Below are 23,001 nucleotides of genomic sequence, written 5' to 3'. Positions count from 1 at the left end.
AAAAAAAGCGGGAGACAGTACGGATAGTTCGAAGAGTGAGAAAGCAGGAAGAAACAACTGAACTGATATGTGAGTGTAGAGTGAGTTGGTGGTTGATTTTAACACCCAGAGTTTTAACTGTGGAAGAAGGAGTGGGGGGAAGTGCCAAAAGAAGAGGGCCAGAAGAGAGAATTCCAGGGGCTGGAAGAACCACCAGTGAGAACCAACTCGGTTTTATCCGGGTTCAGTTTGAGATGGTTGTGGTTCATCCAGTCCCTGATGAAAATCATAATAGATTGAAAATTTAAGATAGAAAGGGGTGAGGAGGAGAGATTAAAGATAAGCTGGAGGTCATCCGCGTAATTGTACACGGTGACCTCCAGCTGCTGAAGTGCAAAGATTAGAGGAGAAATATAAAGATTAAACAATAAAGGAGAGAGAGAGGAGCCCTGGGGGACACCACAAGTGACTGGTAGAGGTGTGGTAGTGAAATCCCCCAATCGAACCGCCTGGGTGCGGCCCCTCAGGAAGGAGGAGAGCCAGACCAGGGCTGAGCCCTCTATTCCCGCCGCCCTGACACGTGAAAGTAGGGTGGTATGGTCCACCGTGTCAAAGGCGGCGGAGAGGTCGAGGAGCACCAGCGCCTGACGATTGTCGTAATCCATACCCTCCCTGAGGTTGTCCAGGACCGACACCACGATCGATTCGGTAGAGTGCCTGGGACGGAAGCCGGCCTGGCGAGAAGCTAGGCCTCCATTTGCTTCTACGTGGGCGCTGAGTACCGAGGTGACATGGCGCTCAAGCACCTTGCCCAGGTAGGGTAGCAAAGAGATGGGGCGGTAGTTTGCTGAGATAGAGGGGTCAGCACCGGGCTTCTTTAAAATAGGCACTATTGTGGCTGATTTAAGAGCGGGAATCACCACTCCCTGAGTAAGGGAGCTGTTAAGGAAGGTGGTAGGAAGCTGGGGACAAGCAGAGTAAATCTGTTTGAGGATTCTTGCCGGGCAGATATCTGCCGGAGAACCCGATTTGACTTTTGAGAGTATCCCTAAGAAAGCTTCCTCAGTAATGGGGGGAATGACAGTAAGATTGCTTAAAACAGTGGGGGAAGGAGGATCAACAAAAGTAGAGGAGGGGAGGGGGATGTTGGCTTTGATGGTTACAATTTTGTCCAAAAAATAGGTATTTAATTGATCACAAAGGGACTGGGTAGGGGGAATTTGGGGTGAGACTCTATCGGAAAAAGCTAGGTCGTTCACTATGCCAAAAATCTCCCTAGGTTTATTTTCAGCTGTCATTATTTTTGTTGAAAAATAGATGGTGTTAGCAGCTATAATAGCTTTTTTATACTCCGTAAGAGATGTTAAATAGTGAGTTTTTAATGGGGGACAGTAATTTCTCCTCCATTGCCTCTCTGCCTGCCGTACGGTCAGTTTTAGATCTTTTAGGTGGTCAGTGAACCACCTGTTGGAATCCTTAGGTCGACGGGTGGAAATACGGCGCAGAGGAGCAACCGAATCACAACCTCCAGCCAGCCAGATATTAATAGCAATGGCTTGTGAGTTGGATGAAAGACCAGAGAGGGTTGGACAGGAGTTCCGAAGCTGGGAGGTCAAGGAGGGAAGATCAACTCGGTTCCAATTCCGCGCCCAGGTGTTTTTGGCATGTGGAACCTTGGACACCGAGTTGAGAAAGATGGAAAAGGAAATAAAGGCATGATCGGACCAAGGACAGGGGGATACAGACACCAAGGAAACAGGAAGATTGAGGGACCAGACCTGGTCAAGTATATGACCGTGAGAATGTGTGGGGACGGAAATGTGAGGAACAAAGTTAAGGGAAGAGAGAGATTCGGTAAATTCTTTAGATGCGGTGCATTCTAAAGGGTCCGAAGGCCAGTAGTTAAAATCGCCTAGCACTAAGACCGAGGCGTAGTTTACCGCCAAAGTGGCTAGTAGGTCTTGGAATGCTGGCAAAAACAGAGATGAAGGCTGGGGTGGACGATACATCAATAGGCATGTGATAGGAGGGGAGAAAGAAAGGGAACGAACTACCAGGAATTCGGTAGGGGGAATAGGAGGGAAGGAGAGAAATTGAAAATTAAATTCAGACCGGGCAATTAAAGCCACACCACCACCTGTCCTGCCTGCAGGGCGATCGGCGCGCAGAGCAACATAGGAAGGGGGGAGAGCAGCCAACAGTGCGGGGAGGGAAGATTCACAAAACCAGGTTTCGGTCAGGAGAAGTATATCAGGCTTCTCGGAATCAAGAAGGACAAACAACTCATGGTGGTGTTTGACCGCCGACCTGGTGTTGAGCAAGAGAACAGATAATGAGGGAACAGGGGAGGAGGGGTCAGGCGTAAGAGAGCATGGCGACAACGAGGCCGATGGAGATATCGTCAGTGTAGGCGTGAGTTGAGGGACAAGCCCTAGTGAGGCAATGTGACTGCGGACAGGCTCAGAAAGTGGCCAGTGGCCCTGGAGGGAGGTGAGCTCCTCAAAGGAGTACGATGTGAATTTGGCATGAAGACGTGCCCCTCGCCCCGTCCGGCCGCGGACGGGCGCAGACGGGCTTAACTCTGGCGCAACTCCGGCGCGTTTACGGCGCGCCCGCTGCGCTGACACATGGGGGACGTATAAATAGGCTGTGACGTGGGAGGAGTCAGGAGGGCGGGATAGGAGGGGAGTGAGTTAAAATAAAAGTTACCGTCAGCCGCTCGTACTCAGCGGGACGGGCAGGGTGTAGGGCTGCTCGTGTTCAGCAGCGAAGCAAAAGGTAAGTTAAAATAATTCTGCGCTCAGCGCGCGAGCCCTCTGCCACAGGGCTTCAAGTCTTTGCTCTGAGGAAAGTGGGCGGAGCCTAAATAGGCTGTGACGCGGGAGGTTGGAGGAGTCAGGAGGGCGGGATAGGAGGGGAGTGAGTTAAAATAAAAGTTACCGTCAGCCGCTCGTACTCAGCGGGACGGGCAGGGTGTAGGGCTGCTCGTGTTCAGCAGCGAAGCAAAAGGTAAGTTAAAATAATTCTGCGCTCAGCGCGCGAGCCCTCTGCCACAGGGCTTCAAGTCTTTGCTCTGAGGAAAGTGGGCGGAGCCTAAATAGGCTGTGACGCGGGAGGTGGGAGGAGTCAGGAGGGCGGGACTGTTGAAATTCCAATTCAGTTAATATATTATATGTACAGGTTTGGTTTGTTCGAATTAAAGTTTAAGGTTAGCATATGCCCTTGGTAGCAATTCTGTTATATAATTTGAATATTGCACAGAGCTGTCTCACAATTACAATCATTGTCTTGTGAGTGGGCTCCTTCGTTGAGTGACCTAGCTGTGAAGTCCCCATTTCATTTTGTGGTCTCTGATTTTTAAAATACTTTTTATTAGTTTTACAATAGCTACAACAAGCAACTTGCACAGCACCGTTAGCAAGCTTTGTATTGTCTGGCATCTATCTCCATGTTCTAGGTCCGACACCATATGCAAACCTGGTAGTCGACCATAGATTAAATGCCTATTTGTCATTCCTGTCATACAATTACATGCACTTTGACAGCCCCTGGTTCTTCCCCTGAAGTGTCGTCCTATCCAGCACACAGAACCCCATTCTCCAACCTTCTCCATTCTCTTCCCTGAGTCTCCCTAATCCTCTTCCAGTATAGCCTGCCATTTGGCACATATCCTGTTGAACTCTCAGGGCCAGCATGGCAGACTGTGGCTTCTGCCTGCCAACACCAGTTCATGTTATCTGACCAGTCAGACATTCTCGGGATGGTTTTCACTCACCACAAACGTATAATATCTTGTTTTGCCACTACCAGGGCTGTGGTGCAAAACAGAAAGTTTATTTAAATTGCGTCATAATCCCCATAACCCTAGCAGGATCAGAGATGGCTTGAGGGCAATCTGATCCTCTGTCACTATTGGTATTTGTTGCTCCACCTGCAACCAGAATGTAAAGCTTAATTTGTTTTACCCGTCTTGTATAATCGAGATCTTGTATAGTAGTCCCTCGACATAGCATCTTAAATTGAACATGTCGGAACCCCGCCTCGATAGCTCTCGCTCTAGGATAGCAACATGCTTCTGCCTATGCCAGTTCATCTATAACTCCTAAATCGTGTTCCCGTCTTGCCTTCAATGCATCTAGTGGGCGTTGACAATTCAGTAGGAGTCTTTGGTAAATATGTGAGATTGCGTGCCTCCAGTGATGTCAGAATTCTAAATTCCAACGGTGTATCATTAGCTACTTCTGCAAGTATACCTGCATCCTCCCTCATCATCTGTTGCACTTTCTGATGTCTCAGCCAACTCATAGCGATTCTGTAGTTCTGTGAAGGGCACCATTTTACCCTCCTCCTAGATAAGCCCCCCTCTGCCCTTCGTTGGACAGGCCCCATTGTCAGTGTGCCTCTAGCCTGTTCATCTTCACCAGGATAGCCGCTTCCCACAATGGCGCTTCGCACATTGGCGTTTCTAGTGTTAACCTAGTGTTAATCTTGCCTACGTGGCTGCCCAACATATTTTTGGGACCATTGCAGCCTGTGTCAGGAGAGTTCACATTCCTCCTCTGCCATACAGCACACTGAGGTAAACCCCTTTGCCCATTGTCCTTCTATCCGTAATCAGGGCTGACTCTGTCTGGGATGGTTAAGCCTATTCGTTGGCTACCAACAGTTGGGTCGCCCAGTAAAAATACATAAGACTGGGGAGAACAATCCCACCATCATGTGGTCCCTCCGTCAGTGTCTGATGGGCTATCCTAGATGCCCTGCCATCTCATAAAAGCAGTCTTGTGGTGGCATCTGCTGCTTTAAAGTACGCATCTGGTACTGCATATGGCATATTTTGAAGCATGTACAGAATGTTTGGTGGCATAATTATTTTGAACAACCCGGCTGTGCACAGCCGCAAGATAGGCACCTTTCTCCAACAGGCCACATCTTTCTTTTAGTCATCATGTAAACTGCCTAGGCTGCATCTGTGATATTGCAGAGGATCTGTAGGGATGTAGATATCCCTGTCGCTAAACACTTCTGGGGATCGCACCAAGGGGATCTCTCCACCCAGTCCCTTTTCGTGAGTAATTGGAAATGGCTCTGATTTGTACAAATTTATGTGGATGCCCGAATATCTCTCAAAGATATTGAGTATCTCCAGGACTCCTGGGAGGGAGTTATAGGGGTACGTGAGGAACAGAAGGATCCCATCATCATACAGGGGTAATAAATCCCTCTATTCATGATCACATCAGATCCCCCTTACAAGAGCATCCTTCCTCATCCACTTCACTAGCGGCTCAAGGGCTATTGTGAAGAGGAGCAGGGAAAGCGGACATCCTTGTCTAGCTCCCTGTCCCAGCCTAAACTCGGCAGAGCTTCTTCCGTTCACCTTGACTTCGGTAGTGGATCAGTGTATAGGAGCCTCACCGAGACCAAGAACTCTGGTCTAAACCCCACCTTTTCTAAAATAAAGGGCCTGTATATAGGGTTATTCCATTGAATCAAAAGTATTTTCAGCATCAAGTGCTGAAATAGCAGGTTCTTGCATCAATTGGCATCTTCAACGCATTCAAAGAGTCCCCTCAAGTTATGCCTCGTGGCCCTCTGTGGCATAAACCCGAAATGATTGGGGGGGAGGAGGGGGCACTGTCTTGTGGATAATAGCACTCAGGTGTTTTGGCCAGGACTTTAGCCAGGGCTTTGACCTCCGCATTGAGCAGAGAGATTGGCCTATAGTTCATGGGTACTCACAAACTTTCTCTCGGGGCCGAATTTACAGTGTGGTTTGTGGCCGAGGGCCGCACTGGGGGGGGCGGGGTCATTTGGGGGTGGGGTCATTGGGGCGGGGCTAGAGGGGTTTTTAGAAGGATCATTGTAAAAAGCATTAGCAACTTCTTTACGGAGAAGGGCGCAAGGCGGAGGGGGAGAAGGGCGCAAGGCGGAGGGGGAGAAGGGCGCAAGGCGGAGGGGGAGAAGGGCGCAAGGCGGAGGGGGAGAAGGGCGCAAGGCGGAGGGGGAGAAGGGCGCAAGGCGGAGGGGGAGAAGGACGCAAGGCGGAGGGGGAGAAGGACGCAAGGCGGAGGGGGAGAAGGACGCAAGGCAGAGAGGGAGAAGGGTGCAAGGCAGAGAGGGAGAATGGTGCAAGGCAGAGAGGGAGAAGGGTGCAAGGCAGAGAGGGAGAAGGGTGCAAGGCAGAGAGGGAGAAGGGTGCAAGGCAGAGAGCGAGAAGGGTGCAAGGCAGAGGTGAAAAGGGTGCCCCCCCGTCCCCCCGGAAACATTTCTGCGGACGCCCATGCACAAGTGCCAATATTCAGTTGTATAATCCTAGACTACATAGCATCTAAAGTCCAATATTTGTTAGAGATGCAACCGGCAAAACCAAATAGAAGTAATTACTTTTTTTAATGCATATAAATGCTCCTCTACCAGTTAAGCATTTTCAACTCTGTGGTCACAGGCTATCAAATGACCCCAAGAGAGGGGTAGTATTGAATGGTTTGTCACCTCTGAAGGCTATTAATCCACTATTTAAATCCTGTAACTTAAGAAGTAAAAATCCTCCAATCGAACGGGAACGGTAGAAGCACACATAAAATAAAGAATGATTTTAAGAAATGCAAACTCTATCATGGTTTTATGAAGGACGGTTGTTACTATTGACATTTTAAGTTGATAAAGCAATTCTCCTAACCAGTACAAAATGCCCAAATCAACATTAATTTTTAAATGACTTAAAATAAAATACCAGCTATATGGTCTGAAATTACACATTTCCTTGTGCTCTCCTTAAGGTCATTTGGAAAACATCCAGCACTCTAGCACACGTTAGAATTTTTCTCGTGTGATCCTATTTTTGGACTCAACAGAAGGCAAACATTTGCCCCCACCTCAGCCGTCTCAGTTATTAAGAAAACCTACACATCAAGATGACCTCTAAAAACTGCAGAAGCTGTTAATGCAACATTATTTGTGAGACTCAGCACGCAGTAAGCAAGAACAGTGAGCGAGTCTGACCCCTGCCCCCTACAACAAAACAGCACCGCGTGGACTTTAAGCATAACTAGAGCTTGGGGTTCGGCTGCAGAAATTCGAGAAACAGCCGCAGCCCGGAGAGATCACACAAAAACAGGGGGGGGGGAACAAGGGGGGCAGCTTTAGAGGAGGACAGCGCTGCATCCCTACCAGGACCAGGACACGTAGATAACAAAACGCAAAAGGTTACAAAAGGAAAAGAAAGTGACATATGCCAGCAGTTACACTTACCTGCAGCTAAACCAGTGACGCTGAAGACTTTCCGGCTGCAGTGAAGATTCTCCGGGGCTGGGGGCTGCGAGGACTTCGACGTCATCACCACGGACACAGGAAGCTTCTTAACAGGTCCTTTAAAAGTCAGCTGTAAAAGCGCTAGTTACAGCTGACTTTTAAAGGGCCCGTGATTCGCGCCGGGTGCCGGGTGTGACGTCGCAGAGCCTCAGTCCAATCAGAGGCAAGCAGAAACAAAGAAGATGGTTGCAGGAGCAAACGTTGTGAATACGTATTCAATACGTATTCACAACGTACGAGCCTGCGGCCATCTTCCTTGTTTAACTTTAAATTTTACCCATGAAGGAATCTTATGGCAACAAGGTCCGCGGGCCGCCATTTAAGGCCGGTCGGGCCGCCAGCGGCCCGCGGGCCATACTATGAGTACCCCTGCCCTATATGATACACATTCATCCTTTGGTTTACCACTTTTGTGTATGACCTCTATTGTCGCTGTCCTAAGATCTCTCAGGACACTGCCCATTCTCTTAACTTGTTCAAACGTAGCTATTAGTGGTTTCTTCAATTTCACTTTCATGAATTCAGAAAATAAAGGCAGAAACCTATTTGGGCCAAAGATCTTCCTTCTCCTCAATTGTGTAATTGTATCAGTCCAGCTGCTCCCTATCGTCTTGGTCTAAATGCGGGGGTAGGGACGTCTCTAATAAATCCCTGTTGTCTCTGATTTTAAGCACATTTTTTTTGTATCATAGTCTTGGACAGTATCCTGTTTACAGCATCCCAATCTTTTGTTTGTGCCTTATTGTTTGGATGTATTGGGCTTGTGAGTATGACAGTCTTGAGGGTCACCTATGTGTGAATGCTTCTCCCCCTTTTGAAGGCCACTACGCCACCTCCCAGTACATCTGCGGCCTGAATAAGGTTTTTCTCATTTAGATGAAGAGTTTAAGCAGTTTAGAGTGCATTGTAAAAAATAATTAAATTAACTTTTTTTCAGCTTTGCTTTATACTACATTCATGCCTTCCAGACACTAGTTTCTATTTTCAAAGATTTTGAGATGTAAGTACTGTTGTTTCGGCCCATGTACCTGCGAAGACCCATATATTTAGGTCTCTTTTCAGGACAATGCATATCTGTCGTCCTTTGTTTATGCAAATGCTGTTCGTTGAGAGAGTCTGTAAAAAAAGCTGCAGTAACATAAATGGTGCCTAACGATTTGTCGTAATAGAGTTGGCAGTAACAAGCTTTGCTAATCTGGTTGTCATCTCCCAGTCTACTAAAAAAGGTTAGCTAAAGGGAATACTGTAATACAGGTCATCTACATGGAATTTTGGTAGCACAGTGAGTGGGTAAAGATAACTAGTAATACATGATGTCGATATTTGATTCCTGTAATGGAGATTTGCACAGTACAGTGATAATGGAATTTGTCTGCATCAAATTCTGTTAATGGCCTTAGTGTGCAACACACGCTATGAAAATATAGGATCTTATTTAGAGTTTGACTGGATAATCTGTCACAAATGTTGTGGATGTATTATGAATGCAGTATAGCCTGTGGCAATTGTAATTCTGTAATACTGGTGCTATGTAAAGCGCACTGATAACTGATTCGGTTCGGTTCTAGTTCGCGCTATATAAAACTCTGCAAAAAAAATAAAAAATTTCAGTGGGCCGGATATGTGCTACATTCTGACAAGAGTATCCTGCCCACCAAATTCTATATAAGGCCCGTAGTTTGGTCAGTAAACAAACTCTTGTACAGAGTTCTGATTTTAGACAGAAGGGACATTTTTTAACCATACCTTCTGGTCATCTAGTTGATCGTTAATGTACTCATTTGTCATGAGGTTAGTTCTTAACAATCAAATTTCTCTGGTATTAAAGTTGGCTTACTTTAAACTGTTAAAATTTAGCCCAGATTTATTTTCCTACTTTCTCCTGTTTGAACTTAGAAGTTTAACGTTTTCATTGTTCATCTAAGAAATTTGTGGTGAATGTTTTTTATTTATACCAAATGTTGATTTTCTTTGTGGCTCCCTCATTATTTGTCCTTCAGCTGTATTAATATGTAGTGTTAAGATTTCAAGAAATTGTCTGCTCTTCCATTGTAGGCATCATTGTTGAAAAATGATGAGAACAAAGCACTTACGCCAGCTTGTTTGCAAAAGGATTTGAACAATTTACTGAAATTCAACCCCGACTTTGCAGAAGCGGTAAGTGAATGATATTCTGCTACTTTCTGCTCCTTTGCATGTGTATTGTTTTATTTCGGTCTAACTCTTAGTGCAAAATGTATTTCGGTTGAGTAAGAATGTTTCTTCAGGTAATAATCAGATCTTCAGCAGGTAGCAAAGATTGAGTTATGCTTAGTTTTATCAATACTGATACTCGCATTTGAAAAGATAATAGCAGTCTACATTTGTAATAAAACGTCATGAACAACAAATGGTGATACAGATATTCCTTTCATTGCATGTATCAATCAAAAAGATAGTTTTGCTCAAAATTGCTAGATTAGATAAATATCTATTTTGAATAAGCACATGACCATGGACTGTGTAACTGCTGACTTGATGAAAAAAATGTCGTGATCAAGCGATCTAAGACGTAGATTGGTGAACATTGACTTTAAAGACAGAATGGACATTTTCTTTCTTTCTTTAGAATGTTCTGTAAGGTCCACGTATGTTTCTCTTCCCTGAAGAATTTAATTTCTAAAGGTATGCTTGCTAGTTAAGTGCTGTGAAATATTTCCGCCCTACCCTTTTCAGCAGGCCCACTTATTAACCTGTGATATTGGGCAACTTATCTGTTGTGATTGTACCAGGAACCATCCACATAGAGCTCATGCTTACTGAACTTAAAGTGCTTTTAGTTTGTGTAAGCCAAGGTCAAATAATTTGCTACAGGATTATCACCCATTTTTCTTGTATGGACCCATCTAGTGAGTCCTTGCATTGCTGTAGTCCACGTTGAGCTCAAGAAGTTTTTCAGTTGATTGCTTAGAGTACTAGGAAAAGACAGTGTGCCATCTGAATCCCCTTGAGCTTGCCCTTAACGGAATGCTACCTGGCCTCTGAGTAGCCTCCATAACCTTACAGATTCTGTACTCTCTCTCTCTTATATCAAACGTCTTACTATGTTTTAGACTTGAACCAAACCTACCTTCTTTTTTTTTCTCAATATTTTTCTTGTTTTAAAAAGAAAATACATACATAGAGGAATACTGCACCAGAGTTACCTTCGGATATTTGTGAGACAGTCATAACGTATAACACAAAAACGTGAGGTGAGGTTAATGGGGTCATCTGAGTATAAAGGGCCTACCCCGGTAAGGAATCAAGCAGAAAAGTGGAGAGATGGAAAGAAGAAAAAGGGAGGATGAAGGGAGAAGAGGACAGGGGAGAGCAGGGGACGGTCTAGCGATCCCTTGTATTTACACAGTTACGGTACATTGTTGGCACTAGAGCTGTCCGAATTTCGAGGCCTTACGTATAACAGTTTTAAAAGCAATTAATACCAATTTAAAACAAATTCACGCAGCCAACATTTAGAACACAGGAACAGTGCATGCGACATATGATAGGATTTAAGGAGGTTTTGTAGTGGTCAAGGTAGGTGTCCAGAGTGTTCCATAATGTCCTTGTTGAGGGTTTTCACGGGGAGTGTTGTAGTGCGATGTTGTCTGCTCCTCTGAGGTGGTTGACCCAATTCATCCAGCCTTTACATGAGGTCTTGCTTGTGTCCTTCCAGTTGGCAAGAACCATTTTTACCGCTGACGTTAGTAGTAGGTCGAGTAGGGCTCTGTCAGAGTCAGATCTTATCTCCGCACTCAAAAAGGCCATGGTTAACTTGGAGAAGTCTTTGACCAGGGAGCAGTTAAATAGACCATTTAGAAAGGCAAATACTTTTCCCCAGAAAGGCTCAACAAGTGAATATTGAAAGATTAAGTGGGCTAAATCCCCTGTTTCCTGCTTACTGTTCCAACATGTTGCGTCTTCCCGTAGCCCTACTGTGAAGAGTCTAGCAGGAGTCCAAAAATCCTTGTGTAGTAGCCAGTATTTAGTTTGTGAGAGGACCCGAGTGATCTTATTGTGTGAGATGGAACTCCATATTGCGGACCACCCCTGCTCATCTGGTGGTTGTGGAGAGAGCTGCCCCCAACAAGCAATAGTTTTATTATAGTTTATAGATCTTTGGGCGAAGAAGTTTATAGATCTGGGACACCTGGTGTCCCGTCTTGTTGATGTTTGACACAAATAATGATAGTGATGGGGTGACGGTGAATATTTTAGCTTTGGAAGGTGCCGCTCCTACTTTTAAAAAGTTGTAGAACTTTATGTCTGCTAGGCCGCATCTTGTTTGGAGGTCTGAGAATGTAACTGGAGAAGACGCGTTCTCCAGTTGGTAGGGGAAGAGGATACCTTTTTTGATCCATGTGTCTAAGGAGAGGCTTTTCTCCTTATATAATATCTTGTTGTTGAACCAGTGATTCAAACTTTGAGCCTTTTATAGTGTTCTCTAGAGATTTGTTAACCTTTAGCAGAGCAGTTTTGGTATTTCTAAATATAGATTTGGAGATATGTGGACAAAATCTATTTGCTGTAAGGAGTGCAAGGGGGTTCAGGTTGTTGAATAGCTCTCTCCACCTCCAGCCAAACCGAGGTGGAGGCGGAGAGATCTAATATGAGCCTAAGGCCATCTGGTATAGTCTAAAGTCAGCTAAGTTTACCCCACCCAAAGTTTTGTTCAGTCTCAGTTTTCTGATGCTGATCCATGCTCTCTTCCCGCGCCAGAGGAATTTAGTAATGAGAATGTCTAGTTTGTGGTAGAAATAGTCTGTGAGGAGAAGCGGGAGCATACTATGAGGTAATTGACCATTGGGGTGACCATCATTTTCTAATGTTACTTTCTCATTCTGGTGCAGAGTTTCCATTAAATTGCTACCAAATTGAATGCCCAGTTACTGAATATAGCCTGTTTTCCATGCTAGTCCCGAGTTTTTTAAGATATCCCTGTTGCTGTGAACATTTAGCGGTTTGAGTTTTGATTTTTCCCTGTTAAGTTTGTGCCCGGAGTATACCAAGATTGTGTCCATCAAAGCTTTAATTGATGTTTCCGGTTGTTCTGTTAATATTAGTATGTCATCTGCATATGCAGCTAACTTAACTTGCACGCCATTGATATCCATCCCTTTAATGTTCAAATTTAGTTTTATGTCTTGGATGAGGGGTTCTAATGCCAGTAGGAAAAGGGAAGGGGATAGTGGGCATCCCTGTCTGGTACCCTGTTTTAGTGCAAAGGGTTCAGAGAGTGTGCTGTTAACCGCAATACGGGCCGATGGCTCCTTGTAGAGGGCCATAACCATACTTATTGTACCCCTCCTCCAAGTTGAAGGAGTGCATACAACGTTCCAGGAAGGGCCAAGGTACCTTATCGAAAGCCTTCTCCATATCAAGTATAATGGCTATGGCTGGTTCTGGTTTAATTGCGGTGTTTTCTAAAATATTGAATGTAAAGAGTGGCTACAAGGGATTTCGTTCATAGGTTATTTGGCTTTCATATAGCATCTGTTGTTCATAGGTTCATTAGGCAATCGAACCCTGTGTATCCGTAGGATTACTCCAGATATTAATCAAAAGATTTCTTTACAAAGCAGAAGAAATCTTTTGATTAATATCTTAGTAGCCACTCTTTACATTCACTATTCACTGCCCAAGCCTACAAGGGTTGATTGGGTTTTCCCCCGTTTTTTGATATTTTCTAAAATATGGCACAGCAGGCGGGTGTTATCATTAGACATACATGATTTTAAGAAGCCAACTTGGGAGCTACTTATTAGTTTTGGAAGGGCAGGGTTCAGTCTAAGGGCTAAAATCTTGGCATAGATTTTACAGTCTACGTTGATGAGAGATATAGGTCTACAGTTTTTTGGATGCAGGTGATCCTTCCCCTCTTTCGAGATGACTATTATGTTTGCTTCTGACATTGTATTAGGTATGGTATTAGGTATGGTTCCTTTAGAAGCGGTATGATCAAAGACTTGTTTCATGGTTGAGCTAAGCTGGTTAAAGAAAGTTTTGTAAAAGCGACGCTGATTTCCTGGCCTAACCTAATTGTGTCTGCTTTAGAAAGTTTTAGTAGGTCGAGTCTATTGAGATATTTGTTACAATCCTCTAAGTTGAAATCCTGAACCTTTTTATAGAGATCCTGGTAATAGGTAAAAATGCTTTTATGATGTCTTTCTGTCTGGTATGTGTTAGATTGTTAGCATCTTTAACGGATGAAATGATAGACTGGTTCCGTTTGTGTGTTGAGGTAGGAGTCAAGGAGCTTTCCTGCTTTATTAGCTTCACATAGATTAAGGGCTTTATATTTATTAATCCATAACCCTGCCCGCTCACTTAATATTTTATTGTACGCGTATTTCTTTTGTGTTAGTGACATGAGGATCTTATTGTCATGTAAGTTCGACACGTGGGAGAGCTCTAAGCTTTTGATCTCTTGTTCAAGTTGGTTTATCTTCAAGTTTGTTCTTTTGTTGATTTTTGTCTTTATTTCTATTATCGTACCTCTAATGGTAGCTTTAAGCGCATTCCAAAGTGTATTGGTGCTTGTTTGAGGGTTATCATTGTGTTTAAGGTATTCCAGTATAGCATCCTCAATCTTCTTTTTATATGCGGGATTGGAGAGTACATCATTGTTGAAGCGCCACCTTTTAGGAACGGCTTCGTTATGGCACCCTTGCAGATTTAGGCTAATACACTATAGTGGTTGGACACTAGCTTGGGGCTATTTCAGTATGTTCAATTAAACGTGTGTGGGCGCCGGAGATGAGAATGTAATCTATCCTGGTGTAAGAGTTGTGAGGGTTAGAGTAGAAGGTATAGTCCCTGGTGTCTGGGTCTTTCTACAAATTCTGTCTTCGCGGGGTACTGGGACAAGTTTGTAACCTTGTTTGGCACCGGCAATACCGACCTGCTGTGGGCCATACTGTCAAATGTCTTATTGTTTGTGTTATCTCGGGCCCAGCCAGGCCTTGCAGTAGGCACCTTTTAGATTTAGAAGGCTCTGTTTGATTGTAAGAAAATTGCTTCATCTGCTAATAAACAATTCGGTACTGGCTCCCCAGCTATTCTCAGTATTTTGTTTAGGACAGTGGAAAAGATTGAATCAAGCATTTTATAAAACTGCAGCAAGTTACCAGTACAGAGCCCTGATGAACATTATGCATCCCCAGCTACCAGTCAGTCACTTCATGCGGAGTTCCAGGCTGTGCTTGGGTAAAATCGGTTTCCTGTAGTGTAACCACCTAAGACTGTAACGCTGGCAGTCCCTAAAGAATTTAGGCCAACCTGGGTCAAACTATCCAGGATGGTCAGGCTGTTTCAAAATATTAACTTCTGGGCTGGGCACTAAAGTTTGCTTGCGCTGCGTAGATTTCAGCAGCATGGTGCTTTGGTGGCATGCTCGTATTAGGTCCATGGGATTCTTGGTGTACGTGTAAGCCTCTTTAATGTACATGGATCACTGGAACTCTGCGTTTTAGTGAATCAGATTCAGCATTGAAGGTTTTAGAGAAAGCTGGGCCAAATCATGTTCCTTGGGCCTTTCCATCCCCGTAAGACAGTACCTTCAACAGTTTCACCTCTTTTGTGGCTACTACAGAGGGTTCAATAGTAAATAGGGCAACCCACTATTCCCCAAGGGAATGGGTATAATCAATTAGATAAACAGTAATCCTTGAGGAGTCATTTGTCAAAAAAACATTTCTTATTTATATATCGTCATAATCATGAACGGATAATTAGGTATGACACAGGACAAAGTTGTATCAAAAATATTTCTTTTTTTCAAAAGTCTTGTTTTTGTAGTTTCAGAACATAGATATATATACACAATTCAAATAAGGCAACCAAAAAGCTACTGTTATAAGTTCTTTTGCATCCACAGTAGTATCATACACCCTCTGTACATTCCTATGGACTGAATAACATGAATTGCCATACAGTGTCATCAATTCAAGATATTTACAAATTTCTTCAATTTTCATCAATGTGTTCTTGAACAACAAAAGGTGTATGGCGTCGACATTTGCACCAAATCTATTACCAAACACAACATATACATTGAATCTATACAATTCTCAACCTTCTCCACATGTACACTAGTGATCGTCTGCTTACACCAAACCAAAACAAAGTGGACCATAAATCAACCAAAAGTGTTTCCAAACACAACTAACGTGAAGTGAATCACATAAATTTACACTAACCACAAGCAGCACCACAAAAGTGTACCATGTCTCCCTCAGTACTCACTGAAGCCAACGAATCAGAAACTTCATCACTCCTTCCTGAAGTCAAAAAGGACCATATCAGACATAAATCTAAGTCCGCGTGAGGTAAGTAGCCACTAGTAACCCTGTTGGTCCTCGTTCTTATCTCCAGCAAGTGCCCACTTGCAAAACAAGTCCTCAAAGCTTCCACCGTAATCTTATTTACAATGTATCCATTCTAAAAAACATAATCGTAAAGCCACACACTTAGTTTTCACAAACGCTTAGTTCTACCGAACCGTATGTAACTAGCAGGGTCAACGGTCTCCAAAGTCGAGCAACTTACTTCCATGCGGCAACTCCACGTAGTCTGTTATCCAGCAATCTGCATTACAGCATCTGCGGAACGCCGACATGCAGAGCTAACCTTTAACCTCCAACCACTACGTCAGGATGTGCACGGCAACATGGCGGCCATCTTAGTCGTCCTTGAACATAGAACTATAGCCATAAATGTTTATGTTTATGTTTATGTTTTTGAGATTTTTATTGCGCACGAATACCCTAGGGTGTCTCTGCGCATGCAGAACTTCCTAATAACAGAAAGCATCTAGAGGGATCACTGGTTGAATAACCAAGTCTTCAAGAGCCTGCGGAACATGATGAGAGTAGGGCAAGTTTTTATAGCCAATGGGAGGGAGTTCCACAGCCTGGGGGTTGCTACCAAGAAGCGTCTGTCTCCCCATGTGGTGGTTCTGGTGCGTGGCACCGGGAGCATGTGTGTGGAGGCTGATCGTAAAGATCTTTTGGGAACATAGATTCGGAAGGTGTCCTTCAGGAACCTAGGTCCTAAATCATGAATGGCTTTATAGGCGAGGCAAAGAGCCTTGAACTTTATCCGACTCTTTACTCTCAGCCAATGTAGGTGGTATATGGCTGCGGAAGTGGGATGGCGAGTTGGAACGCCGAGCAGTATTCTAGCTGCCGCGTTCTGCACTGATTGCAGCTTAGATAGAACCTGCTCCTGAGCATTGAGGAAAAGGGCATTGCCGTAGTCCATCTTTGAGAAGACAAGCGTGGTGATTAAGGTTTTTCCTGCAGTTGAGGGGAGATACGGCAATGTCCTTAAGTCACTCGATGTATCATATGCTAAGATCATCACACGGTAAATAAACTAATAACTGTGTTTAAAAAAGCCTATTCTTGCTCCATGTATGCCGACCCATACAAATGGTCACTATTTACATATATACATCGATACTGAACCTGAGCCCAGGTAGCAAAATCACCTCTTGCACCTACTGGTCTATATCACGAGGCCGAAGGTCCTGCGGCCATAGAATATATATATATACCAACAAATGGTATGAATGTTAAGAGTTATAGAAAAATTTGAAAATTATTGGCATTAAAGCGTAGCTAGTGTGTGCCATTCCACAAATTGGTTCAACCCATGTTCAACAGTTTTGGCCAACCAGATCCACCTGTTTTCCTTTTAATGTCAACAGACGACTCACATCATGTCTGCGTTTTTGATTTTTTACCACATCAAGAACAAACCACTTCATTGCCGTAGGATCATGTGATGTTTCCAAATAATGTTCAACCAGGGGCGCATTGATGATTTTACATCTGATGCGAGACTGGTGCTGCATTATCCGTTTCTTCACCTCCTGGGTGGTTTTTCCTATATACTTCAAAGAGCATGGACACTGTATACAATAAATCACGTTCTTGGTCAGACAGTTGGAGTGATGTTTAAAGAACCATTCTTTTTCATTCAGTATACATGATTTGACAGTTGACGTCGTTTGGCACGCACCACATTGCCCGCAAGGATAATGGCCAATGACAGGCATTAGACCCCACAGGTTATGTAGTGTTATAGATGCTGGTTCCTTGTATGCTTTTACTAAGTGATCCCTTAGGGTCATTCCTCTCTTAAAGGCAAAACGTGGGTACTTGAATTGGGGCTCTACTTTTTACATCAGATGCCAATGCTTTGATATTATCTTCTTAATAGTGTTTGATTCAGTGCCAAACGTTGTTACACATGTAATTGAGTCTAATGCATTACATTGTCTGTCTTTGGTTTGTAAGAGAGCATCACGATCGTAATACCATGCTCTCTTTAATGCCCGCTTGACCAATCTATAGAGGTAGTTTCTTGCCATTAATTTTTGTTGTAGAATTTTGGCCTCTTTAAAATAATCATCCCTCCTGGTACAATTCCTTTTAATCCTAAGAAATTGTCCAAAGGGGAGATTATCACGTAAGTTACGTGGGTGATGGCTGGTATATTTTAGCAGGGTATTCCTCGAGGTCGGCAAAAATAGCCCCCATTGCCACCACCTTGATTTGGCCAAAAAAATACCCATTAAAGAGGAAATAGTTATCTTCTAAGGCAATTTTTGCGAAGGCAGGTGGCTGTTTGATATTATCTCTGGCTTAGTAAGGACTTGCAGTGGGCACCTTTAAAGGTTTTCTGTCTGCCCCTTGGGCCTTTTTACATTTGCCTGACCAATAGTTCAAATCAATTGTTATGTTGTGATTTCTGAAATTTTTACTCATTTGCTTCCTTCAAAACTGTTTGTGAACCAGAGTGGGGTCTAAATTTGATTCTCCCTTTCCTCATGTGCATGACAATGCACAGCTGTCTGCTAAGTTTTCCAATTTAGAAGACTGTTTTTGAAGACGGCCTCGTTGCTGTACCTTCAGCTCGCATGAGTGAACTTCAACCTCTCTCAGTTCAGCTGCCTTGCACCACCTTTTTTCCAGATAAAGTCGTGGTAAGGACCAGTGCGTCCTTTATACCGAAGGTAGTGAGTGGTTTTCGTGTTGGGTGACCCAAACGGTCCAAATGTTCTTACCTTCACCTCATCCCTCGAAAGAGGAGGAGAGCCTCCATTGTATGGATCTTTTACATCGACCAATGACCATCAGGTAGACAATTGGCTCTTTGTGTGGTTCTCTGGGCAAAGAAATTCAAGGCAGTGCAGAAACAGACTCCGTTGTGGTGGATGGTCCTCTGCGTTAAGATCTGATATGCACTGGCCAATAAGCAGCCTCCAGAGGGTTCAAGGGCCTAATGCACCCTGGCAAAGGCTGCTGCCACTATGCACCGGTCAGGCTGCGGTTTGAGCATCCGTACATACATTCATGAGGCACTACTGCCTTTTTACCACTGAGTCTGACTGGATGAGCAGTTCTCTAATTCATTCCTGCAGAACCTTTTAATCTGAGCCATTCCACAGACGCAGGTAAGGAATCTGCAGTTAGAAGTATCCAACAGAAAAACAAGTTGGTTACCTTTGATAACGCTCTTTCTGGTAGACACTGTGTGTCTAACTGCCGATTCCTCAAGGCCATGCCACTCCATGTACAATAGAATGGCCACTTTTCCAATCTAAAAATGTCCCAATTTTGGAATCTCCACTCTGATACCTCTGATTATTGTTGAGTCAAGAAAGAAAATGACACAGGCACTCATGGGTGGCGCTTATTTGTAGCTTCCTTTTCGCTTCCGGGCAGAACGAAGTCAACATGGTACCCATTGGCGCCACCTACTGGTGCTCAGGAGGATTGCTGTTTAAAATCATCCCACAACCAATCTAGCGTCTAGGGATATTCTAAAAGTGAGGAATCTGTGGTTAGGTGGTGTTCACCAGAACGAGCATTACTGAAAATAAGTAACTTGTGATTTTGATCTCCATGTGGTAGTTGTCTGCAGGTCCACTCTTGAAAGGGTTCTTTGGCTTAAAGGGTCATTACTGCTATATTCCTTCAGAGTATTCACCGGAAAATAGGGGATTATTTCCAATTTGGTGGATGCTGGACATCTGTCAAAAACTGGCACATATCCTGTCTGCCCTAATTAGAATGTGCGGAATTTCTGGTGTAGGTCCTTCATCCTCTAAAGCAGTGTTTCCCAAACTGTGGGTTGCGTGTTGATTTTTGGGGGGTGGTGAAAGTTCAAGCAATAAATAAAGATGCCTTTAAATTCTGTATTTATCTTGTCACATTTGTTGCTCCTCAAAGACAGGCGTCAAATGTCCGGCTAAGTCTTCTGGCACATTTCTGCTCTTATTAACATGGGTAATGGTGTTGACAAACACCTCTTACTTTGCAGTCTGAGAAAGTAAAGGGAAATATGTGACAATCTAGTTGTGTCCAGGTGTGTGAAAGGAAATGCTGTAGGATGTCTTTTAGCAATCCTTTATTTCGGTTAAACCATAAAAGGTACAATATTAACAATATAAAAAACAGCATAATAAAACATACAATTTCATTGTGCAACACGATTTAAAGGTAAAACTTAGTTGTGAAGAAAGTTTCGGTCCTGCAATGCAATACTCGACGTGCATTTTTTTTCTTCCTTTTTAAGATCCATAATATTATAAAAGGATGAAAGAGATTCAGTAAAACTACCACAAAAATAAATCTGGTTTATACACATGATTCATAAAGAAGGCGAAGCGACGCCTAGCTAAAAAGGAATACATGAAAGTGCTATTTTTAGGGAGCATTTGACCTAATATACCATATTGCCGACAAGTAGCTGTAGGATGTCATGTTTTTTGTACCACAGAGCAAAATATAAATACCTGCAAATAAACTGTACACATTCAGCAGTAGCAAAAGCAAAAATGAAGCACTTTCTTATGTTTAATTTCCAGTAATCCTGTAGCGTGATGGAAACAAAGGTTTTAATAAGATGAAAACAAATCAAGGCACTTTACTTAATGGTGCACAAATTATAAATATTCACTGAAACCCGATTTCCACACATTATAATTTGTGGGCAATATTGTTTTCTCAGTATGTATGTGCAAATTTAGTGGCCATTTCAGTTGAAAGTGTGCAGTCTGTAAATGACAGTGCGCCACCTCACAATGCTTTAGTTTTATTAAATAATCGCAGCATTAAGTCCAATAAAGATTGGTGGGTCACAAGAGTTTATCGTTCTAAAAAATGTGTCCTGTTTCTAAAATGTTAGAGAAACACTGCTCTATTCAGTTGTTTAATTTTAAGGTTTCATTTGTCTTTCTCCTACCAGCATTATCTAAGTTATTTAAATAGCCTTCGAGTGCAAGATGTTTTCAGCTCGACGCATAGCCTTCTACATTATTTTGATCGTCTAATTCTTACTGGAGCTGAAAACAAAAGCAACGGGGATGAAGGCTCAGGGCGAAGTTTGAGATACGCTGCTCTCAATTTGGCTGCCTTGCACTGTCGATTTGGCCACTAGTAAGTATATAGAGAGTTTGGTAAGAATTGATATAAGATGGCCCCTATACAATGAAATGTACAGAAATAACCATACGCTGAAGGATGTCTTTATTCAAAACCGATGGCTGACAATACTTGAGCCACTGATGCATTGACATGAATGCAACCACAGAAAATATTAGGATGGGCACAAAAAATGACTTGACTCAGAACCCTTGAACTGTGGTTTCTGTTTACGTTTGAACTGGAATCTGTAGAGCATATCTGAGATGTCTCTGTACTGTGATTATGACCTCCACTGAGTTTTATGTGCTGTGCATCTTCCTGATGGCTCAAACAATAACATAACGAGCAATGCTATTTATTTATATTTGTGTGAACCGCAACATGCATCCTTGTGGTAATTTGTGTGCTTTTACCACCAGTTCCTGGTGGGCAGGTATAGCAAGCTAGTCTATCACTTGCAAATTCCACGTTTCAGGCAACAATCCATCAGAGTCGAGAGAAAATATAGGTCAGAGCAGAACACACCCATACAGGCCCACACTCAACAAAAGCATAGAGTCTAATTTTAGAGGGACGCCCAGCCTGTTCTGAACTTTACTGCCATACAGCAACTGCTGCCTCGTTCTGTGCCCTGCACTGCGCCCGAGGAAATCCTGCACCATCGTTACGAGCGGACCGCCCCAGGAGAACTACTACTCCCAGGGGCATTGCTCTCGCGGCATCAACTTCGCACCAGCCGGCGTTTAAAATCGCGCCAGGTCTCGTGCGGCGCGGGCTCGCCCCGGCGAAGCCCGGGCCAAGGGTGGGCCCAGCATTGGCCGGAAGAGGCTGGGCTGGGTCACAGCCCTTGGCGAAAAACCTTTGCCTCCAAGTCTGTGGTAAATATTACAAGCAATATTGCTGTCTGATTATATTTCCGGCTCCTCGTTTTATGAGAACTATTGACGCCGGTTCATTGACATTGATTGACTGGGGGTAGTTTCTAGTGTCTTATGAGACAGTGGTTAATTCACCCCAAGTTCTTAATCGTTGAATATTGCTATATTTTTGCTATTTATGTTGAGGGTGGGGGCTTTCACTTTATTTCCTATTAGAAATTAACTGTTTAGGAATTTTAGAGGGATAAAGTCTGCTTTGTTATTAAGATAGGGGTTGTTTGTTGGATTCAATAAGGGGAAAAGAAAATTGCACAGCTCAAACATTGGACAAAAATCAAAGCAGGCCAAGGAATCCAGTGCATCTTTAATGAAATACTTGACAGGGGCAGTGGGCGCCTTAGAAAAGCAAATTTCCAACATTGAGGAGGCTTTGAACAAAGTCATATAGCACGATTGACTCCAATAAAGCCCAGTCTCCCTCTCACAGATCGCTGGGTGGTGGTGTGTATCAAAATCAGACTCACAAAAGGCAACTCTGGAACATCAGAATGGCTGTGTCCAAATAGGGGGGAAGAGATCTCATTAATTGGTCTCGACGCAGCGCCATTGCCTCCACACAAATGAGCCTGTGTATCCAAGAACTTAGAGGCCCCCATATGTTTATCACCACAGATTCATGAGGCTCCCACTATCCCAAAAATGTCAAAACCCTATTTTAAGTCTAATCAGGGAAAGGATTGCCCAGCCACTAGTATAGTCAAAGAGCGCGCAAGTCTCACTAATGTTAAAAGCAAAAATAAAGGCCAAGTAGCCAACAACATGGCAGGAATCATGATCTCTATCTGATTTAACCATCTTTATTAAAGAGTCCATCGGCACCCTGGTGAAAAGACTCGATATAATCGAGCAAGGCCTGGCATTAATCTCAGGGTACCTGAAGGACGCACATGCAGAGCCAGAAAGGGGCGGGGGACTAGACAAAAACTGTAGCCAGATAACAGTTGATTGTGCCTGTAGCCGCAGCGTTCAGACAAGGGATAGGGAGAGATCTAGTTGTTCTGCGGGTCCTAGGCCAAAGAAGGTAAACTCTCTCAGTGCGCAATCACTTAGGACCGTAAGAGAGAAGGGGTGAAAACGACCCTGGTAGAGATCGATGTAATGATTCATTTCGAGCAGATACTTGCCTTAGTCCAGGAATACGAATGACCCATAATCAAGTGCCCACATTAAATCATATCAACTTGAATCTTCCACCGGCAGCGGTTCCCTACACTTTGGTCTTGGCAAATGTGCCATAGCCCACTGAGGGAGACAAAGAAAATCGGGTGACGTTGAGGAATAAATCTATACATTACCTAGGGGCTAAAATAGGT

At 43.7% G+C, this 23,001-nt stretch overlaps 1 protein-coding gene across 1 annotated transcript in view; it reads left to right on the top strand.

Moving 5' to 3' along the window:
* ANAPC5 (anaphase promoting complex subunit 5) overlaps positions 1–23,001 on the top strand; it is a 140,355-nt gene that overhangs the window by 37,783 nt on the left and 79,571 nt on the right. Inside the window, exons 6-7 of the mRNA XM_078667511.1 lie at positions 9,349–9,450; positions 20,572–20,762. Coding sequence (XP_078523637.1) covers positions 9,349–9,450; positions 20,572–20,762 — 293 coding nt within the window. The remainder of the gene's footprint in view (positions 1–9,348; positions 9,451–20,571; positions 20,763–23,001) is intronic.

The sequence above is a fragment of the Lissotriton helveticus genome, chromosome 11 (genome assembly GCF_964261635.1).
Source record: "Lissotriton helveticus chromosome 11, aLisHel1.1, whole genome shotgun sequence".
NCBI classification, from domain to species: Eukaryota; Metazoa; Chordata; class Amphibia; order Caudata; family Salamandridae; genus Lissotriton; species Lissotriton helveticus.
The sequence above is the reverse complement of the archived record's forward strand: the minus strand, read 5'-3'. Positions and strand labels throughout refer to the sequence as shown.